The sequence below is a fragment of the Sitophilus oryzae genome, unplaced genomic scaffold, assembly GCF_002938485.1.
Source record: "Sitophilus oryzae breed Bouriz unplaced genomic scaffold, Soryzae_2.0 scaffold_496_pilon_pilon, whole genome shotgun sequence".
Lineage (NCBI taxonomy): Eukaryota > Metazoa > Arthropoda > Insecta > Coleoptera > Curculionidae > Sitophilus > Sitophilus oryzae.
The window spans coordinates 2,102,249-2,121,253 of NW_022147080.1; the positions used below are offsets into that span (position 1 = coordinate 2,102,249).

Below are 19,005 nucleotides of genomic sequence, written 5' to 3' on the forward strand. Positions count from 1 at the left end.
TTGTATTTTGTGAATGTATAAATGTTTTCTTAGTATAAAGTTGCATTATATTAATTTAAATTATATTGCATACCTACATATTTAAAATTCAAATATTATGACATATATCAAAGAGTAGATAAGACAAGAGACGACAGTTCGCGCGGTACCTTTCATGTTTGAGTGGTGGGGAGAGTGACCTCGTCTCGCTTGTCCCTTTAAATTTTCGTAATTTTTTCGCGGGAAGTTTGAAATAGACTATTATTAAAACTTGCCTGTATAGCTTATAAATAGTTACTGTATGGGTAAAGAAATAAATAGAAATGAAAAAAAAATGAGTTTTCTAAATATTATATAAAATACATTATAATTAGAAACATGTTTGTCGGGGAATAAAGATAATAAAAGTAATATTTTGTATATCGTTGGTAAACAAGATAAAGTGACCAAGTCGATTTGTAAAAAATGTTTTATTTACTTGTATTTTTTTTACATATGGACTTGAACAAGTGTAATATCACAATGTGGAGTTTATGTACAAAAAAATAGAGTTGCTCAATTTTTTTGTAAACATATATTACAAGCTTCTAACCATGTCTTTGATCTATGGATTACATTTAGTTTAATAACATAATTATATAGTATATTTCTATAAAAATACTTTTCAGGATCCTTTGGAAAAGAGTGAAATATTATGTTTGTCGAAAAATAAGACCTATTTTTGCAGTCTTTATAAGCACACACATTGCCACCATCTCGTCTTTTCCTGCTCTACTCGTGTCCTGTTCAGTATTCATATTTAACAATAATTACAAATTGGTACGCAACAAAAACGATACTAAAATTAAACCTTAAAAACTCTCAAAACGATAATATATCGAAAAACTCTTAAAACACACTTTAAAAAGGCAAAAATGCAAGAAACAACTAATCAGATTTGTTTATGTTTAAGCCTGATTAGCACAGCTGATTAGCGTCCTAAAATCATAGGTTAGAATAAATAAAATACGCCGTTGTCAGATTTTCAGATTTTATCTGTTTATCTTTGAAATCGATCAACTTAGTTAGTAATTCTGTTTCTTTGATATTATCAGTACATTGCGAAAAAAGAACCTAAACTAAAAATTTACATTTCCGTATTAACATACGTTACTTATATCCTTCTTATATTATTAATTTATTTTCAGAAAATCTTGTTTATTTTTCAAAGAAATATACTTGGCAACAAACAAAATGGGACTTAGTGGGCCCTTTAAATTCTAATATATCTGCGTCTCTCTCGCAAAATTCGACTTCTTTGTTCACTGTCGTCTCTTGTCTTATCTACTCTTTGACATATATGTCAGTTGCCGTCTAAAATGTGATCTTGATAACAAAAACTTAGTTTTTGTCAGAAATAGTTCAAATCATGTCAAAATATTAAAATTTACAAGTTATAATTAGATATTTTATATTATTTCAAAAACAAAAACATAATGGTACAGCGTAATGTTGATATGCAGGTCCAAAACAAAAAGTGCCGTTTAAGATTTCAGTTTTCGTTGTCAGCCGCGGAAGTTTCAGTGATTTTAGTGTTGTCGGATATTTTTATTTGTGAAATAGAAATATTGCGTTTGGATTGCAAAACTAAAAGTATATAGAAGTTTTATTGCAATGTAAGTAAGCATTTATCAATTTTATATTTTACTTTTTTCATACCTACGACAAATATACATATATTGAAATTTTATATTTCGTTTTATTTAAAAAATGTTAGAAAACAAGCTTGTAATCCTGAAATTGACATAATTGTTATGTAATATATTCCATTTAAATATTATTTACTTTCATTTCTTAACATGACAGACGAAGTTCTAAAGAGGGATGTTTTGTGAATACTTTGTATATTTTTATTGAGAAACTATGGTCACGCTCGTTGAATTTGACACTTATGTCAGTTTAATAATATATTTTCGTACTTTTATGCTTAGGCGTAAAAATGCTTTACTTTATGCCTAGGCGTTAAAATGACATTTTTATATTGTCAATTACGTGGCAAAAATTTTTTGTGACGTTTCAAAAAAAATAAATAAATTTGTATTTTTAAATTTAAGTAGAGTGTACTATTTCCTTTAATAAAAAAAAACAAAATCAATGTCTTAAAAATTTGTATTGATACATGTTAAAATATTTGGTACTACCTATAATAATAATAAATTGATATTTTAGACCATAAATTCTGTGGGTGGCATGTTGATTGTAGCTGCCAAAATGGGTCTAGGATGGTCGTACCTTGTTACAAAAACCCTAATAACTTTGACACCTGCAGGTTCAAGTTCCGCTACACTTGTTTCCGAAGAAGTTTCACTCATAGTTTCCTGTACGCGAGTTTCCATTTTGTATGATAAACTTGGCGGTATTAAAGGGACCTGTAATATATATAAAAACAAATATATAAAAATCAGTTTTTTAAACATTAAAAATTTATATTTTTGATAGTCTTTGTATATTTTTGAATGTTAAGCACATAAACACATACAATACTATACGATCGAAAAAAAACGGCGTCGGGATTGGCCTTGAAGTAAAAACCGCTTGTATATTATATGTAAAACAGGGGTAAAACATTTTGGCAAACAAACTTGGCATCATTTTTTCGATCAGACGGTAGATGTAACAGAATTCTGAACAACTTTTGTCTATAATATTTCTCGACATATTAAAATTAATAATTTTTTAATTTCTATATAAGATTTCAATTACTAAAACAACATTTTTAATGTAATTCATAAATACAATTTGATCGAAAAAAATGGCGTCAGTGATGGCTTTGAAATGAAGATCGTTGTCATTTTAGATGTAAAATTACATGTGGAATTTCATTGCTCGTCATTTCCAAGCCTTTTGGATGCCGTTTTTTTTCGATCATACGGTACGTATAAATACATGTTTGCGAAACAATTGCTCAAATAAGTACAAATAATCTACTAATACACACACAATTGATTTAAAAATATGTAATAGATATAAACATTTTTTAAAAAATGAATAAATAATTTTTGAACAGTAAGGTTAAAGTTGTAAATTCTCAAATATATTTACGATTTAGATTAAATTCAAAAAAATATTTATTACACACACGCACTATGGTTTTACCTGTTTGGCAGCATTTTTTCTCTAATAAACATCATATTTCATGTCAATATAAATTATGACAGACACACCCAGTAACGCAATAATTATTTATTTATAACGCGATCGGCGTCACAGTAGGCACAGAAATAAATTCGTAATTTGCTTACGCATTTTTTTATATTGCAGTTTTTATTTTTAAGAATAAGAATAACTTCAAATAATCATCAGCTAATAGTTGTTATTGTAAAGTATGTATATGATCAATTTTCAAAAGTACATCTCGTAGTACAACAATATTTTTTGTTTATACTATACCGCGAACTCAAACTTAAAAAATCAGAGAAATATTCCATATTTTTTGATGAAGTCCCTCATTTTTACTTTATATTTTCGGCATCCTTAAGGTGCGTTCACACCGGCTGCGCCGCGCCGCGCAAAACATTTTTTTAAGATGTACTTTTGAAGTGTTTTTTAGCGCGCAGAAAAGTATATGTTAAAAAAATTATTCTTTTTAACATATTTGCGCGGCGCAGCCGGAGTGAGCGCACCTTTAGGAATCAGAAGCTGTAATATAAACTGATAAACTTACTGTAATGATATATGTTGTCAAGGTGTAAAAAATTGGATTCGAATGGAATGTCACAGACAATCCTGTCAAAACCTTGTTAGGATTTATGTTCTCTAAGGTTAAGATGACGGTAAATTTTGGTCCCAAACCCAAAACCTACAACAGAATTTATCATAAAATAAGGAACAATACCTATAAACAAAGATAATCTATATAAAGTTAAGAAATTATAGGACACCTGTGCCGATAACTTTATATTTTCTTTTTCATTTCCAACCCCAGACTGGTCACTCAGATTCTGAACCAAAGCTCGTGCCGTGGTCAATCGAAGCCTCAGAAGATCTTGCTGAAAAGTTTGATGTATTTCTGAAATAGTTTTAAGTATTTTGATTTTATTTTTAAATAAATGATAGGTACTTTATCAAACTTTGAAGGCTTTACATACCTACAGCGCTCTGTCTTTCGCGCAGACTCTGTTCCAGAAATAGTTTACTCCTTTTGGGCAAAGGTAATGGCTTTCCTTGCAATACAGGCACGCTTTCGTGATTTCTATTAGAAAAATCAGCTGTCCGTTTCAGTATTTTGAAACTTATTGTCCCACCTGTATAATAGAAAAACGTTCAGAAATTTCTACGAGCCCTAACAACTATATGTTGGGACAAGGTCTTTTTTGCAATAAAAATAGTAATTTGTTAAAACGACTCAATTTATTTTGTTTATTATTCTAAATTCAAACATTACAATATGATCTAGACACATTTTCTATATTTTTATAAAGCATTTTTTTTGCAAAGAAATCACTTTTGATAATAGCTTATTTTGCCAAAATCAAGCCAAATTTGCTGACAAGTATATATTGGGACAGCACAACAAGAAATTTGTTTAATACGGAGTTACATCACCTTTCGCCGTAACAACTGCCTGAACTTTTAATGGCATTGTATTTACCAAAGATTGGTACATTTGAGGAGAAAAATTATCCCAAATTTCCTGCAGTTTTGTCCGCAAATCAAAAATTGTTCGTTGAGGGTGGTTTCTTAAATATTGCTTCATTTTATGCCACACAGTTTCTATAACATTGAGGTCCGGACTACTTGCAGGATAGGATAGAACTTTTATATTATTATTACTGAACCAATTTTTAGTTAATTTTGCTGAACGGCACGATGCGATTTGTTGAAAAATATAGTCTTCGTTTGGAAACAATTCTTGAGCACTAAAAAACCTCTTGCTGACATGCAACCCCAAACCATAATCCCCTTAGGAAATTTAACAACCCTCTTTAAGCAATCTGTATGAAAGGCTTCTGCTTTATTTCGTATTATTCGTTTTCGATGATCTCCAACGCAAACATCAAATTTAGACTCATCGCTAGATATGACCTTATTCCAATCATTTTGTGTCCACGATAATTTAGATTTTGCCCAATTGTAGCGATTTTTCTTTTGAATTTCTGTCAGTAGCGGTTTTTCTTTGGCCTAAATAAGAATTTGTATCAATAATCTTCAGGTAATTGATTATCCACACAAAATAAAGTTTACCTTGTAAAACCCCAGACCGCATATATGGATATATTTTCGGCAACATTCTCTTGATATATTTAATCCAGTTACAGTATTCCATTTAACTGTTACTTCGCGAAGAGTACTCGCTAGAGTACTCTTCGCAGACTTGCAAATTTTTACTAAATTTCGTAAATCTTTCTGAGATACAACTTTTGGCCTTCCCGAACTTTTACCTCTAACGCCTACACTGGCAGATTCGCCGTATTTTTTTATTATATTAAAGACCGTGGTTTTTGGAATATTTAAATCATCAGAGATTTTTCGAATTGTTTTTCCCGTACTGTATTGACGAATGATAATTTCGCGTAGTTTTTGATTTGTAGTTTTTCCACGGACCATTACTTTGGATTAAATTAACAAAATTGAAAATTAAAAAAGTTAAAATTATTTACAGTAAGTCTCACTACTCAAAGTATCGAGTCACTTACAAGCTGTCAGTGCTGAAGTAAACAGTTTGCGACATTTGTGACGTTTATAGCAAAGCCGCCTATGATATTAATTATTTAAAAATACTTGTCCCAACATTTAGTTTATTTATCTATTTCAGTCTTTAGGATACAAACGGAACAAAAGTCCAAAACTAGTATCCTGATATTACAGTTTACAATAATTTTCCATTAACAATATTATAAGTTATAAAACAAGTAACATCTACAATATATTTAGATTTCTTAATTAATTAATACAAAGCATAGAGGTAGTGCGTTTACAGGTCCCTGTAGTCTATATATACACAGTATCACAGGACAGGAGATCGGTCTACTCTAACAATTTCAACTTAAGCCTATTCTTAAAGGTTAGTAGATTTTGATTGAAAAAATCTAGTTCAGAATCAGAACAATACAAGTTAGCAGCCCTAACCATCCTCACCAATGGTGCATTCTGGTAATAATTGGTCCTACAATATGGAACCCAAAAGAGGTCATGACCCCTCAGCGCACGGACAGGCACATTAATCTTAACTCTCGATAGGATATTTGGAGAGCTAGACAGATTATTAGTGATCTTAAACAAAGTTAAAATGTCAGACAGAGTACGTCTCTTTTCCAATTCAAAGAATTTTGAAGCGCCGCCGTATCTCTGAGTAATCATGATGTGCTACGTGGAGTGCGATTTATAGCCAAGGAATCTCAAAAAAATTTCTTTGTATTTTTTCCAGTCTCTCAACGTTATTTCTATATACAGGGCTCCATATGACAGATGCGAATTGTAGTTTACTAAATACATATGAGTAATACAGAGTCAAAATCGTTTTGGAGTTATTGAAATCAACACATTGTCTTTTAATGTATCCAAGGGTCCTATTACAATCATTAACCAGTTTGTCAATATGGAGTTGAAAAGTCATTTTAGAGTCAAACAGAATCCCTAGATCTTTTATATGGGTAACTCTGTTTAAAACAGAACTTCCAAGTTTATAATTATAGTTAATGATTGTAGATGCCTGAGAGAACGACAACACAGAACATTTGTCAGGATTCAAAATAACTGATTTTCATTGCAAAAACTCTCGATCAGCCTCTCAAGACTAGCTTGTAGAATTTCACAATCTGACATGGAATTAACTCTGAGAAAGATCTTCAGATCATCAGCGTAGCAAAGGAACAGGCAGTCATCAAAACATAGCGTTATACAATTAATATACATTACAAAGAGAAGGGGCCGAGGTGAGAACCCTGTGGAACCCCCTGATGACGGGGAGAATGTACCCGAGCAAAAGCCCAAAAGCGCCACAAACATAGATCTATTGAGCAAATAGGACTCAAACCATCTCAGCAGATCTCCACAGACTCCCATCTCCCCAGCACCTGAATCATAATTTCATGGCTGATCTTATCAAATGCTTTGCTGAAATCTGTAAATATGACATCAACTTGACAAAACGAGTCAAATGCTTCATATATGTATGTTGAGTATTCCATGAGATTTAGTTCTAGATTCCTTTTTTTAAGAAAACCATACTGCTCTGGTATAATATCAGCGATCACAAAATTGAAAATATATGGGTAGACTAGCTTTTCAAAAAGTTTGGAGAAGGTACATAATTTGCAGATGGGCCTATAATTCTTGACGTCACACTTCTTGCCTTTCTTATAGATGGGCGTGATGGCAGAAACTTTCCATGTGTCTGGAAATACTCCAGAAGAGAGAGACTGGTTAAAAAGAAGTGTTAGTGGTATGCAAAGCGAAGCCGAGCATTTTTTTGCGAATATGGCTGGGATGTTATCAGGGCCCGCCCCTTTTTTTTCATCTAGCCCCTCGAGAACTTTTTGGACCTCATCTACGGTTAACAACACACTAGACAATGACTTATTACTGGTTTGACAATACCTTTGAGACCTCTTTATTGCTAGCGACCTTGGTACATACACACTTTGAAAAAAATCGCAAAACAACTCACAGATCTCGGCTCCATCCCTCGCTACCCGATTCCCAAACCTCATCTCCCCTGGAGTCCCCGTATTTGACCTCTTTTTTGACACAAATTGCCAAAATTTTTTATTGTTGTTAGGTATGGATACATAAGATTGATAGTCACTATTAATGCATCTTCTACTCTGTGAGCGCAATAATCTAAAAGCATTGTAAAGACTTTCGTCTTTGCTAATTTTCCATTTTTTGTGTATTTTATTTTTTCTTAGAATAAGTTTAATAGTATTTTGAGAGAAATAAGGTGGAAATTTATTATTTATTCTTTTTAGGGGGACATTGTTTTGTATGGTTTTGTTCAAAGTTTCATAAAATACTTTGACATTCTCATTAATGTTTTTAGAGTTGAGCAAGTCTCGCCAGCTGAGAGAATCCAGCTCAGCATTTATGTTGATATAATTGGCCTGGTTAAAGTTTCTCACATATTTCATGTTAAGTTTTTCCTTTAAGTTGCAATCAGGACAGTTAAAAAGGAACTCTAAAGAGGGGTGATCCACATTCACAGACAACAGAGGATGGTCCGACCGAACTAAATTGCTTATATAAAAATTGTTAGAAAACACTAGGTCTAAAAGTCTATTATTTGTATTCTGGACATTATTGAACTGCATAAAACTATAATGAGAAAGAGTCTCCAGCAAGTCGCAATATTTTGGGGGTACATTAAATGGTTCCAAGTGACCATTGTTTTCAAACCAATTGACTGTAGTATAATTGAAGTCACCACAAATTAAGATAGGGCAGTTTTTTAATTTATCTAGGTTTAGTTTTAATTTAGTTAAAAAGCATGTATAATTAACATCTTCGTGGTGCGGCAAATAGACACAGCACAGATAAATCTTAAAGTTACCAACCGTTAAAAGCACCCAAATGTCTTCTCCATCACTGTGAAACTCCTCAAGTAGAATGGGGTTAAATTTGTTTTTGATCACTATGAAAACACCACCACCATCACTTTTCTTGGAACATGTAGTTATCCTATCCCGTCGAAATAAAGAGTACACCCCTGTATTGATAATTTCATTGTCCATCACAGAATCGTTCAACCAGGATTCCGTAACAAAGGTAACATCATAAGGGCAGCCGTCATAAGAGAGTCTAAGTTCCTTCAACTTGGTTCGACAACCTTGTATATTTTGAACATTACACAAAAGTGAGAAAGCCATCCTGATGGGGATCCCTTAAGTATAAAAACAGCACAGATATGAAGAAAAACTTATGTGCAGCTGGAAGTTACAAAATTCTCAGACTCTCTGCATTTAGGACTTTTAGGGACTCTGATGTGGGTGTTTTTTTCACATAAACAGAGCCATTAAAGGTGTAGGCACTTTGTACTAATTTTTGCTTCCTGGCATCACGAGCAAGCTTAAATAATTTTTGATTTTCAACAGTGAGGTCCTCGTTGAAGTAGATGTTACTTTCCTGTAGTCCACATGACTCCGCCGTGATCTTGCCAATCTCCTTGCGTCTTTTAAACAAGGTAGTTTTATCCGCCTTGTTGTTTAGTTTGACCACAATAGGGGAATTCTCCCTTTTATTAAGGGCATTGCACTGTTTTATTTGAAGACTGTCAAAACTTAAGTGATCAAAAATAGTCCTAGCCATATCAGTTACATTAGCATTTTGTCGATATTTAAGGCCCGTGATAATTACATTACATTCCTTCTCCTTTAGTAAGGATGTGTTTACCTTGCTTTCAAGTAATTTGATGTCTTGTTTTAAGTTGATGTTTTCCTTGTTGTGTGTTTTTAACAAATCTGAGGTGGCCTCGAGCTGCTTCTTTTGATCATCATGGCACTTTGAGATAAACTCCGCTGAAGCCCTAATGCTGGCAATTTCTTTATTTAGGGCATTAGTACTATTTGCTAGGGCCTGGGCATATGACTTCAGAGCCGATTCAGCCACCGATTTAATTTGCTGGAATTCCTGCTTTACATCACAGAGATCCTTGTTTAAGACACTACAGTTTTCCTGGAGATCCCTGAAGCTCTTCTGCAAAGTACTTATCTGCTTTATGGTGCAGATACAATCCTCTCACAAAAACATAACAGTGCGAGGACTGGGTCATTAAAGCCCTGATGTCACTTGATGTCATCTTAGAGCATCTCTACATAGGTTATTCCTGCATAGATCGCAGGGGCCTCCAAATAAGTCCTTAATGTTCTTATCCTTTGTGACATCCACGTAGACACAGCTTCTCTTGCATTTGAAACAAGTCCCCATGGTTTTCCTTTTTCGTCCCACCAACCTTATAGGTTAGATTAATTGTTATCCCGGATTTTCCTTTTAGAGTGCAAAATTCCTTAAAACTCTTACAGATGGATGTTAATTGCGCCGCAAACCAACTATATTCCCGTTTATTTAATTTTTTTTACTAGAAAAACCGCCAAAATCGAGTAGAAATTCAACACGTGTTGTGACGCTTAACTCTCTATCTTAACTATTGTCAGGCAAATTTGTCCTTTTATGAACAAAATCCGCTACTGTAAATATGGATTGATTTACAAATTCATAAAAATATTGTCAAGTTGTTTAGGATATATGGCTATGTTTATATTTAAAAAATTAAACATATATTTTTCAGTCATTTTCAAAAACCAGGGCAATAATTCCAAAATATGACCTTGTCCCAACATATAGTTGTTAGGGCTCGTATTCGTGTTTAAGCCTCCACATGACAGAGAAAACAGTTTAGTTTTGAATTATTATGGCCAGAGAACAACTGTCATTGTTCTTTATACAGACTATAGCAGGAAGCAAATAAGTGAAGGCCTTTAATTTATTTTTTTAGCCGACCAACCAACAGGTATGGTAGGTTATTAAGATCGGCAAAAAAAAAGTTTTTTTAATTTCACTCAAAATGAGTTATTTGGATCATAAATGACCTAAATACAAAATATTTTCATGGTATCTGTCTGTCCGTCTGTCCGTCTGTCGGTCTGTCCGTCTATCCGTCTGTCCGTCTGTAACACGATAACTCAAAAACCGCTAAACCGATTTTAACCAAATTTGGCACAAAAATACTGTGGCACCCGAGAATCTGGCCATTAGTTTTTGGTGGGAGTGGGGGGTTGGTAAGGGGTATGGGAGGGGGTTAAAATTTTTAAAAAATCGTAACTCCAAAATTACAGTAACTAGAGGAACGCGGTTTTCAATTTAAGATTAGGAATAATAGTGCCCAACTGAAGTGGTATGGACATGTAACAAGGATGGACAACACGCGACTGCCTCAGAAAGTACTAAACTAGCTTCCACAAAAGAGAAGGAAACGGGGAAGACCAAGGACAAACTGGATGGAGGGTGTCAAGAAGGCGATGAGCTCAAGGGATCTGCCTGACGGGGACTGGAATTAACGAAATCAGTGGCGACTAGGCATCGCACAACGTCGAAATACGTTTTAAAAGCGATTCTTATATATAATAATATTTGCAACAAAATTTGTAAGAATATCAAAATCAGTCAAAGCTGCAGTTTTTGAGATAAAAAAAATGAAATATTGTTTAAAAAATTATAACTCAGAAACAAAACAGCTAGCAAAACACGGTTTTCACTTTTTTGTACAGAAATATATTTTAAACAAAACTTAAGATAATATCAAAGTGTGTCAAAGCCGTAGTTTTTGAGATAAAGCCAAAAAAAAACAAGAAAAAAAGAAAATCTGTGTGGAGAACTCCAAACTCCCATCGGACGCGACCCCAGGTGGCGGATAGGGGAAATAACCGCGGACCAAAATTGAAAAAATACCTTTACTTTGAAACTAAAAGAACTGCCTACCAACTTTTTACTAACATATTTTAATATGGGCGGCTATACGTTCCTCCCGGCGCCAATTTTTTTACTTTAGTATTATTGCCGTATTATTGTATTACTCTAACTCTCATGGATTCATATTACTGGGCATTATAATCAACACCTTGACAACACAAAACACATATTACTATACACATTAAACAATCTATGACTTAAATAGCCTATAACTCCCGTGGGCATTATGATCAATATTACAGGGCATTATAATATAATCAACACCTTGACAACACAAAGCACAGATTACTATGCGCATCAAATAATAAATAGGCTATAACTCCCATGAGCATTATGACCAATATTAAGGGGCATTATAACCAACACCTTAACAAAACAGAAAGCAGAGAAAAGGAGATTACTATGCACATTAAACAAACTCGCATAACGTAAATAACCTATAACTCCCATGGGCATTATGATCAACATAACAGGCCATTTAATAATAAACACCTTAACAAACACAAAATAGTAAACATTCACTAAAAAGATTTTATCATTACACTTTGTATTAAAAATTATCCAAAAATTCTGGAAAAATGATGAAGTAAAAAATTAAATATACAAATATTGTGCTTTAATACGCAATAATGCCCATCGTGTGATCCAGGGCATTATTGTCCTACTAATGCTTTTAGGACATAAATATAAATATTGAAATTTTATTTATACCCATAGTTACAATAACCATGACATTTTCTTCCTGTCCCACTGGTCCAAAAACTATGACCGATGGTGTGTCAGGAGCAACAGTGAAATCAGTCAAATGTCTTCCATGGTATAAATGGATTAGTCCATTCTTCATACCCACAGCTACCATGTACATGTTGATATGATCCAGAGGCACTAAGCACAGACATGTTATGGAATTTGTAGTTGTCGCGGACCACAATTTTTGGCCCTAAAATTTGATTTAGTCAAAATTACACAACTACAACAAAAATTCAGATGTGAGCATTATATACAGGGTGGCCCATCGTAAACGTTCCGCAAGGCATAACGGCCAGGGTAATTTTTTTTTTCAGAAAATTCAAAAAACACGTCAATTTTGTTTGTGAGGGGGACAATTTTTGCCCCAAAAATGATTGCAAAATCTTCAACCCGCTAAGCGGGGGTGTCAACCCCCAACTTTTTTCAAGTGGGAAGGGGGTCAAGTGGTACCGCATTGAAAAGGGCTTTCTATTATCAGGGTACATGATCAGGATAAATTTCTTCGACCAATTTGCTGTTTTTTCTTATTATTTCTAGATGTTTACGCATTTTTTCACTTGCCACAAAGATGAACGATCGGATTAGGTAGAGTGTACTTTCTTTTTGAAATGTGTAGTTAATCGGCACAACTGTCGGTACTGGACTGAGGACAACCCCAGGGCTTTTCACGAGGTGCACACACAAAACCCTAAGAAATTGAACGTGTGGGCTGGTATTTTTAGAAATTCTATTGCGAGTCCTTTTTTTCTTCCTGGAAATCTAACAGGTGATATGTACTTGGATTTACTGGAAAATACCATCGATCCAGCCCTAACTGACATCATAGAGAACAATCCTGGATACGTTGAAGCGGAACTAATATTTCAACAAGACGGTGCACCTCCACATTACTCTCAAAATGTACGTAATTATTTAAACAATAACTTTTCCGTTCGGTGGATAGGACGAAGGGGTGCGATTGAGTGGCCTCCCCGGTCACCCGACTTGACTCCTTTAAACTTTTTTCTATGGGGACACATAAAAAGTAAAGTGCACTCCACCCGCCTCATTAGAAACCCTGCGAAGGCGAATTATTGATGTTTGTTGCGAAGTGACCCCGCAAGTTCTTCAGAATGTTCTAGAACGGGTTGAAAATAATTTCTATTACGTATTACTGTATGGAGGTTGACGGGTAATATTTTCAGCATTTTCTTCATTAATAAAATAATTTTTTTTAATTAATTCAAATTATGCGTTTTTTGCAAAAAAGTACTTTTCAAATTTCAGTCTTTCATATTTTCAAAATGACTCGACCGATTTTTAAAAACGAAGCGGGGAAATATAGAGAATAAAAAGCCCTTTTTATTGCGACGCCACATGACCCCCCTTCCCATTTGAAAAAAGTTGGGGATGACACCCCCGCTTAGAGGGTTGAAGATTTTGCACTCATTTTTGGGGCAAAAGTTGTCCCCCTCACAAACAAAATTGACGGGTTTTTGGATTTTTCGAAAAAAAAATACCCTGGCTGTTATGCCTTGCGGAACGTTTTCGATGGGCCACCCTGTATTATGTTGGTTGTAAATAATAGTTATTTATTAAACCATACATCGAAAAAAAAAACGTCATCAAAGACGGCTGCGGAAAGACAATCGATGATTTTTTTTACTTGGCCCGTGATCTTCTTTGTTTTTTAATGGTGCTTTCTTCCAGTTGACCTTATAAAGTTATAGTTTATTTTTATATTAAGTAAAAATAATTTTTAATAGTTCAAAAATTCGAGAAAAAATATTTTCTTGGAAATAGATTTGAGGGTCTGAAAACGTACTATCGTCTTTGATCATAATTAGTGTTAATTTTTGACAAGTTTTATGTCAATTTTCAGTAAATGACGTCTAGAGATTGACCTCGCCAAAATTATCATCGATTGTCATTCCCCAGCCGTCTTTGATTAAAAAACTTGCCTATTTTTTTAATCAAAAGGTTTAGCAATAACAAAATCCAAAAATAAAATGAACTTACCCTTTTTGTATAACAATGCAAACCCTTATCCGCTGTAGCAACTGTTATAAAATTATCTCCCGGTATTAAAACCATGTCAACAATGTCATTAGTGATTTGGATCAAAGATTTCCCCTCAAGCCAACCTTTTCTTAAAATGCATATGTAGCCCTCTCTACAAGCCACAATTATTCTGAACTCTATATCATACAATCCAGAGCATTCTATAATAAACGGGGTTGCTTTAACATTACAAGTGTTTGCCTAAAAAAACACTATTTTTATATTCCAATATAAATAACGGACATCACAGCAACCATTTTGAAATCTCTTTTTTATCAGTTTTTTTTAACTCTTTATTTAAACTATAGTAAGATCATGTAAATTTTCCAGAGGCTAATAAAATAGTTATTTTTGTAGCGTGCGATCATTCCCAAACTAAAAGCAAAACGTTTAAAAAAAGTGACACTCAACAAGCAATGAAAGTCTAGTCAGTCATATTGAAACCCCTTCGCAATCTCGCCAAGTGTCTCTTCTTGCTCTATCCTTGATATAGTTTCTTGTTTGGTTTGGTACAACAAAATAGTAGATAGGAAAGACGTTCTAATAAATAACACAACATTGGAAATAGTAGAAGAGTTTTGGGACAACTAATACACAGCTCAGGATCTCTACTGCCAGAAACCAACAGAAGAATTAAGTTAGCTTGAAATACATATGGAAGAAACTCAATCATATTCAAATCTAGAATGCCACTTTATCTAAAGAAGAAAATATTCGATCAATGTGTACTACCAGCTACCAGTCATGACCTATGCATGCGAAACCTGGACACTTAAAACTGACATCAGAAGGAAACTGCAGGTCGCACACCGCAAATAACAAAGATAGATCGTAAAAGAATAAGAGTAGATACAACAAAGAACCCAGGTAATCGATGTCATTCACAGAATCAAATCCCTCAAGTGGCAATGAGCAGGACACCTGGCAAGAAGGACGGACATCAGATGGACTACAAAAAAATTCCAGCATGGTACCCACAAGGAATTAAGAGACCTAGAAGAAGACCAAGCCTAACAATGAACCATGCTATTAGGAAATTAAGAGGGATAACTTGGACCCGCAAAGCCAACAATAGACAGCCATGGGCTCAATTGCAAGGAGATTATATAAATATGTGAGGGCAGCTACACCATAATTGGTAAATGTTGAATAAGCTGTATTTGATAATGATGATACCTTTCGAATATTTTTATACGTTCTTAAAAAAATAACAGTTGACTAGATGAACCTTACCTGATGCAATATGCTGAAATTTTGAGGATCTAATATATAAATATTTCCAAACTCTGTCCCGATGATTGGACAATTCACAGAGTATTTGTCGTGAGTTGTTTTTTCTATAGTACTCATGCAGGTTATAACATTCTCTTTTGTAGGCATACTATTTATATACTTCCTGATATACTCCTCTATTTTAAGTGGAGATTCTAGGTTTAGTATGTGCTGTGACCTAAAATTATTTAAAAAATATTTATTTTGTCATGTTTTCACTGAAATATTCTATTAAATATTAAATTTAATGCATAAAATTCCAAAAAAAGTTTTGCTAATTTTTAGAAACCTAAAACTGTCATACAAACATTTTACAAAAACATTTTTATTCATAATTGGGAATGAAAAGTACCTACCTGGAGCTAAGTAAAGAAAAAGGAATTTTTTTAAGTTCCTTAATAATATCTTCACTATTAAAATCTTGTTTTTCCATTAAAGTCTTCCATAGTTCCGATTCTTGTTCTGATAAAGGACAAGATGGTACTTTACATTTATAAAAGGGTTTTAGGTTCTTATAGAGAAAAAGCTCTGATCCACATGCCACACCAACAACTATAATAATAAGATTTCGCTTTTTTGTTATATTCTGTCGCATTCGCCATTTTGTCATTAAACTTGCCGAGAATCTTGAACCATGCACAGTGCACAGGGTGTTTTAAAAAATATGCGATCTTTCCTAAGGTACTCGTTCACGTAAAAATAAGATTTATTTTTCATATCAACATAGGTCCGATTCTGCTTTGTTTCATAGCTACAGGGGGTTAACAAGTCAGAGTTCTAAATAAGTGCTCATTGATTCCTCATAAAAAAATATGATAAACGTTCCTATACCTATAAGCATGAGTGTTAAAACTTTAAAAAATAGGTCCTTTGTAATTTTCTTAAATACCAGAATTTTTTTCTTGAATATGTTTTAGGCAGCATTAGGCAGCATCGTTAGGAGACCCAAACGGGAAATTTGGAAGTTACTCAATTGATATCTAATATCTGATATAACGAGGGCTAAAAGGCAGGACCTCGTAAGTACAGTTTTGGCCAAATTGAGATTTTTTATTACTAGCCTATAATTTCTAGGATTATATTAGAAGAAGAATAGGATTTTATTAGAAGAAGAATAATATAATCCTATAAGCATGAGTGTTAACTTTAAAAAATAGGTCCTTTGTAATTTTCTTAAATACCAGAATTTTTTTCTTGAATATGTTTTAGGCAGCATTAAACATCAGTGTTATAAATTTTAATAAAAGTAAATAATAAAATAAATTTAATAAATAATTTATAAATTATATTTTTATTTTAATTTTATTAAATTGTGATTAATAAAAATACAACTTTTGATCAACATTAAATGGCCTATACAAGTTTGCTAACAAGAGGAAAAAAAGCAGTGGCACACATGTTTTTTTTAGTAAAATATTCCAGTAATATGCACGTCTCTGGTGAATCTGTTCACACTTTTTTGGTGCTAAAATACGTAGCATTTACAGTAACTTTTACCCTTAAAATGTCATTGGAATCGCTAAAAGAACTTGGTAGAAAATTATAATAAAAATTGAAAACTTTAATACCCTGTAGCTACGAAATAAAGGAGAATCGGACTATGTTGATATAAAAAATAAATCTTATTTTTATGTCAGGAATCTCCTCACGAGACATTGGGGATGTCGGACACATGTTTGTTGAAACACCCTATATACAGGGTGAGTTTCCTACGATGTTCTCTATGGGTATCTCGGAAACTACTGGAGATAGAGAGTCGGTTAAATGGGGAAAGAATTGCAGTTTTGTGGAGTCATAAATATGCGCCTTTCAGATTTTTGAAAAAGTTCATGGCTTACTAGATATTTCGAAAAAAACAAATTTCGGCTATTTTAAAAAATGTACCTAATTCCATTATAAGCTATTTTAGACAAAAAGTTTTCATATAAAAGTTGTAGATAAATACCATAATGAGGGCTACTATGGTTTCCATTTAAAAAAACATATGTTTGTGTCATATGTCAAAAATGACAGGCTTTAGAAGAGAACGGAGGACACAGTCTCATTACGGATGTGATTATCTACAACTTTTATCTGAAAACTTTTTGTCTAAAATAGCTTATAATGGAATTAGGGATAATTTTTAAAATAGCCAAAATTTGTTTTTTTCGAAATATCTAGTAAGCCATGAACTTTTTCAAAAATCTGAAAGACGCATATTTATGACCCGACAAAACTGCAATTCTTTCCCCATTTAACCGACTCTCTATCTCCAGTAGTTTCCGAGATACCCTTAGAGAACATCGTAGGAAACTCACCCTGTATTTATCAATAAAACTATTTTTGTAATTATTTTACCTGGTATTCTTGGTTCATTCAAGTCAGCATAAAAGCTTATCACTGAGTTAGGTGTGTTTGATAATGCCTGATCGTGTGTCATCAGTGTGCCCTTGTACACTTTCAATCTGGATTTGGTATCATTATCAAGTTTCAGATCTGTAATAACCAAGTGGTAGTCTCCATTTCCCACGATGTCGGTCAAAATGGCATTACGTGGCAACGTTGTTAGTCCTGCTCCGCGATCTGTATGAGCTTCTAGCCATCTTGATACACTAAGTTCGCTAAAAATATTTGGTATTCCTATATTCCATAGGTATAGAACTCCTAGGTGTTTTCCGAATCAACATAATAATAGGGAAACCCAAACGGGAAATTTGGAAGTTACTCAATTGATATCTGATATCTGATATAACGAGGGCTAAAAGGCAGGACCTCGTAAGTACAATTTTGGCCAAATTGAGATTTTTTATTACTAGCCTATAATTTCTAGGATTATATTAGAAGAAGAATAGGATTTTATTAGAAGAAGAATAATATAATCCATTCACGAAATATTGATATATTTTTCACCATATTACGCGTGACAATGGGGTAACAGTTCTCTGTACAAGCTTATTAAGTAGGTATATTTTTATAAATATTAAATACCTTATTAAAAAAAAATATCAAATATGTTTCGTGATTGATGCATTACACGATATTACATATTGGTTTATTTTTTTAACAGTGAAACTGATGGTAAATCAGCGCCATTGACTTTCACTGGACATTCAAAATGAAAGTAATAAATTTAGTTGCATATAAAAAATTGTGTAGATATGGTGCACATCACAATGTTTACAGAAAACAAAACAAAATAAGATTATTATTTTCCTACCTTCTACTCATATTCGTAACATTTGCAGATACTTTTGGTTATGTTTGTATTAGTTTTTGGTTGCTTAGTAACCGTTAAATAGTACTTAAAATAAGGCTGAAAATGTACTACAAACTATACAGTGTGTCCCATTTTCGTGTGTTTTACTCGGTTTATCGTTTATCGAGTAGAGATACAAAGATGCGATTTTCACATCAACGTGCTACTTTTTTTTTGAACCTAAAGATGTTATACACAAATTTGCCATAGCCTTCTTAGTTCTTGAAATACAGGGCGAATTTGAGAATGTTTCATTTTTCGACCTCTTTTGTATTTTGCTAATGTTA

The 19,005-nt window shown here is 33.3% G+C and overlaps 1 protein-coding gene across 1 annotated transcript; it reads right to left on the minus strand.

Annotated features, from left to right (window-relative positions):
* Positions 1 to 2,183: 2,183 nt before the first annotated feature.
* On the minus strand, positions 2,184 to 18,716 carry LOC115886774 (Bardet-Biedl syndrome 1 protein homolog). The gene is made up of 10 exons (XM_030906058.1): positions 18,680 to 18,716; positions 17,821 to 18,083; positions 15,840 to 16,035; positions 15,445 to 15,661; positions 14,170 to 14,412; positions 12,133 to 12,361; positions 4,107 to 4,262; positions 3,900 to 4,027; positions 3,683 to 3,817; positions 2,184 to 2,387 (listed from the first exon to the last, which is right to left on the minus strand). Exons 1-10 carry the CDS (start codon positions 18,688 to 18,690, stop codon positions 2,184 to 2,186), a joined length of 1,782 nt encoding a protein of 593 aa, XP_030761918.1. The 5' UTR covers positions 18,691 to 18,716.
* Between the last annotated feature and the right edge of the window lie 289 nt (positions 18,717 to 19,005).

Coding starts and splice junctions, on each gene's coding strand:
- LOC115886774 (XM_030906058.1), bottom strand. Junction 15,662..15,839: donor TTTTCTTTACTTAGCTCCAG/GTAGGTACTTTT, acceptor AAATAATTTTAG/GTCACAGCACATACTAAACC. Junction 14,413..15,444: donor ATTTCAGCATATTGCATCAG/GTAAGGTTCATC, acceptor GTGTTTTTTTAG/GCAAACACTTGTAATGTTAA.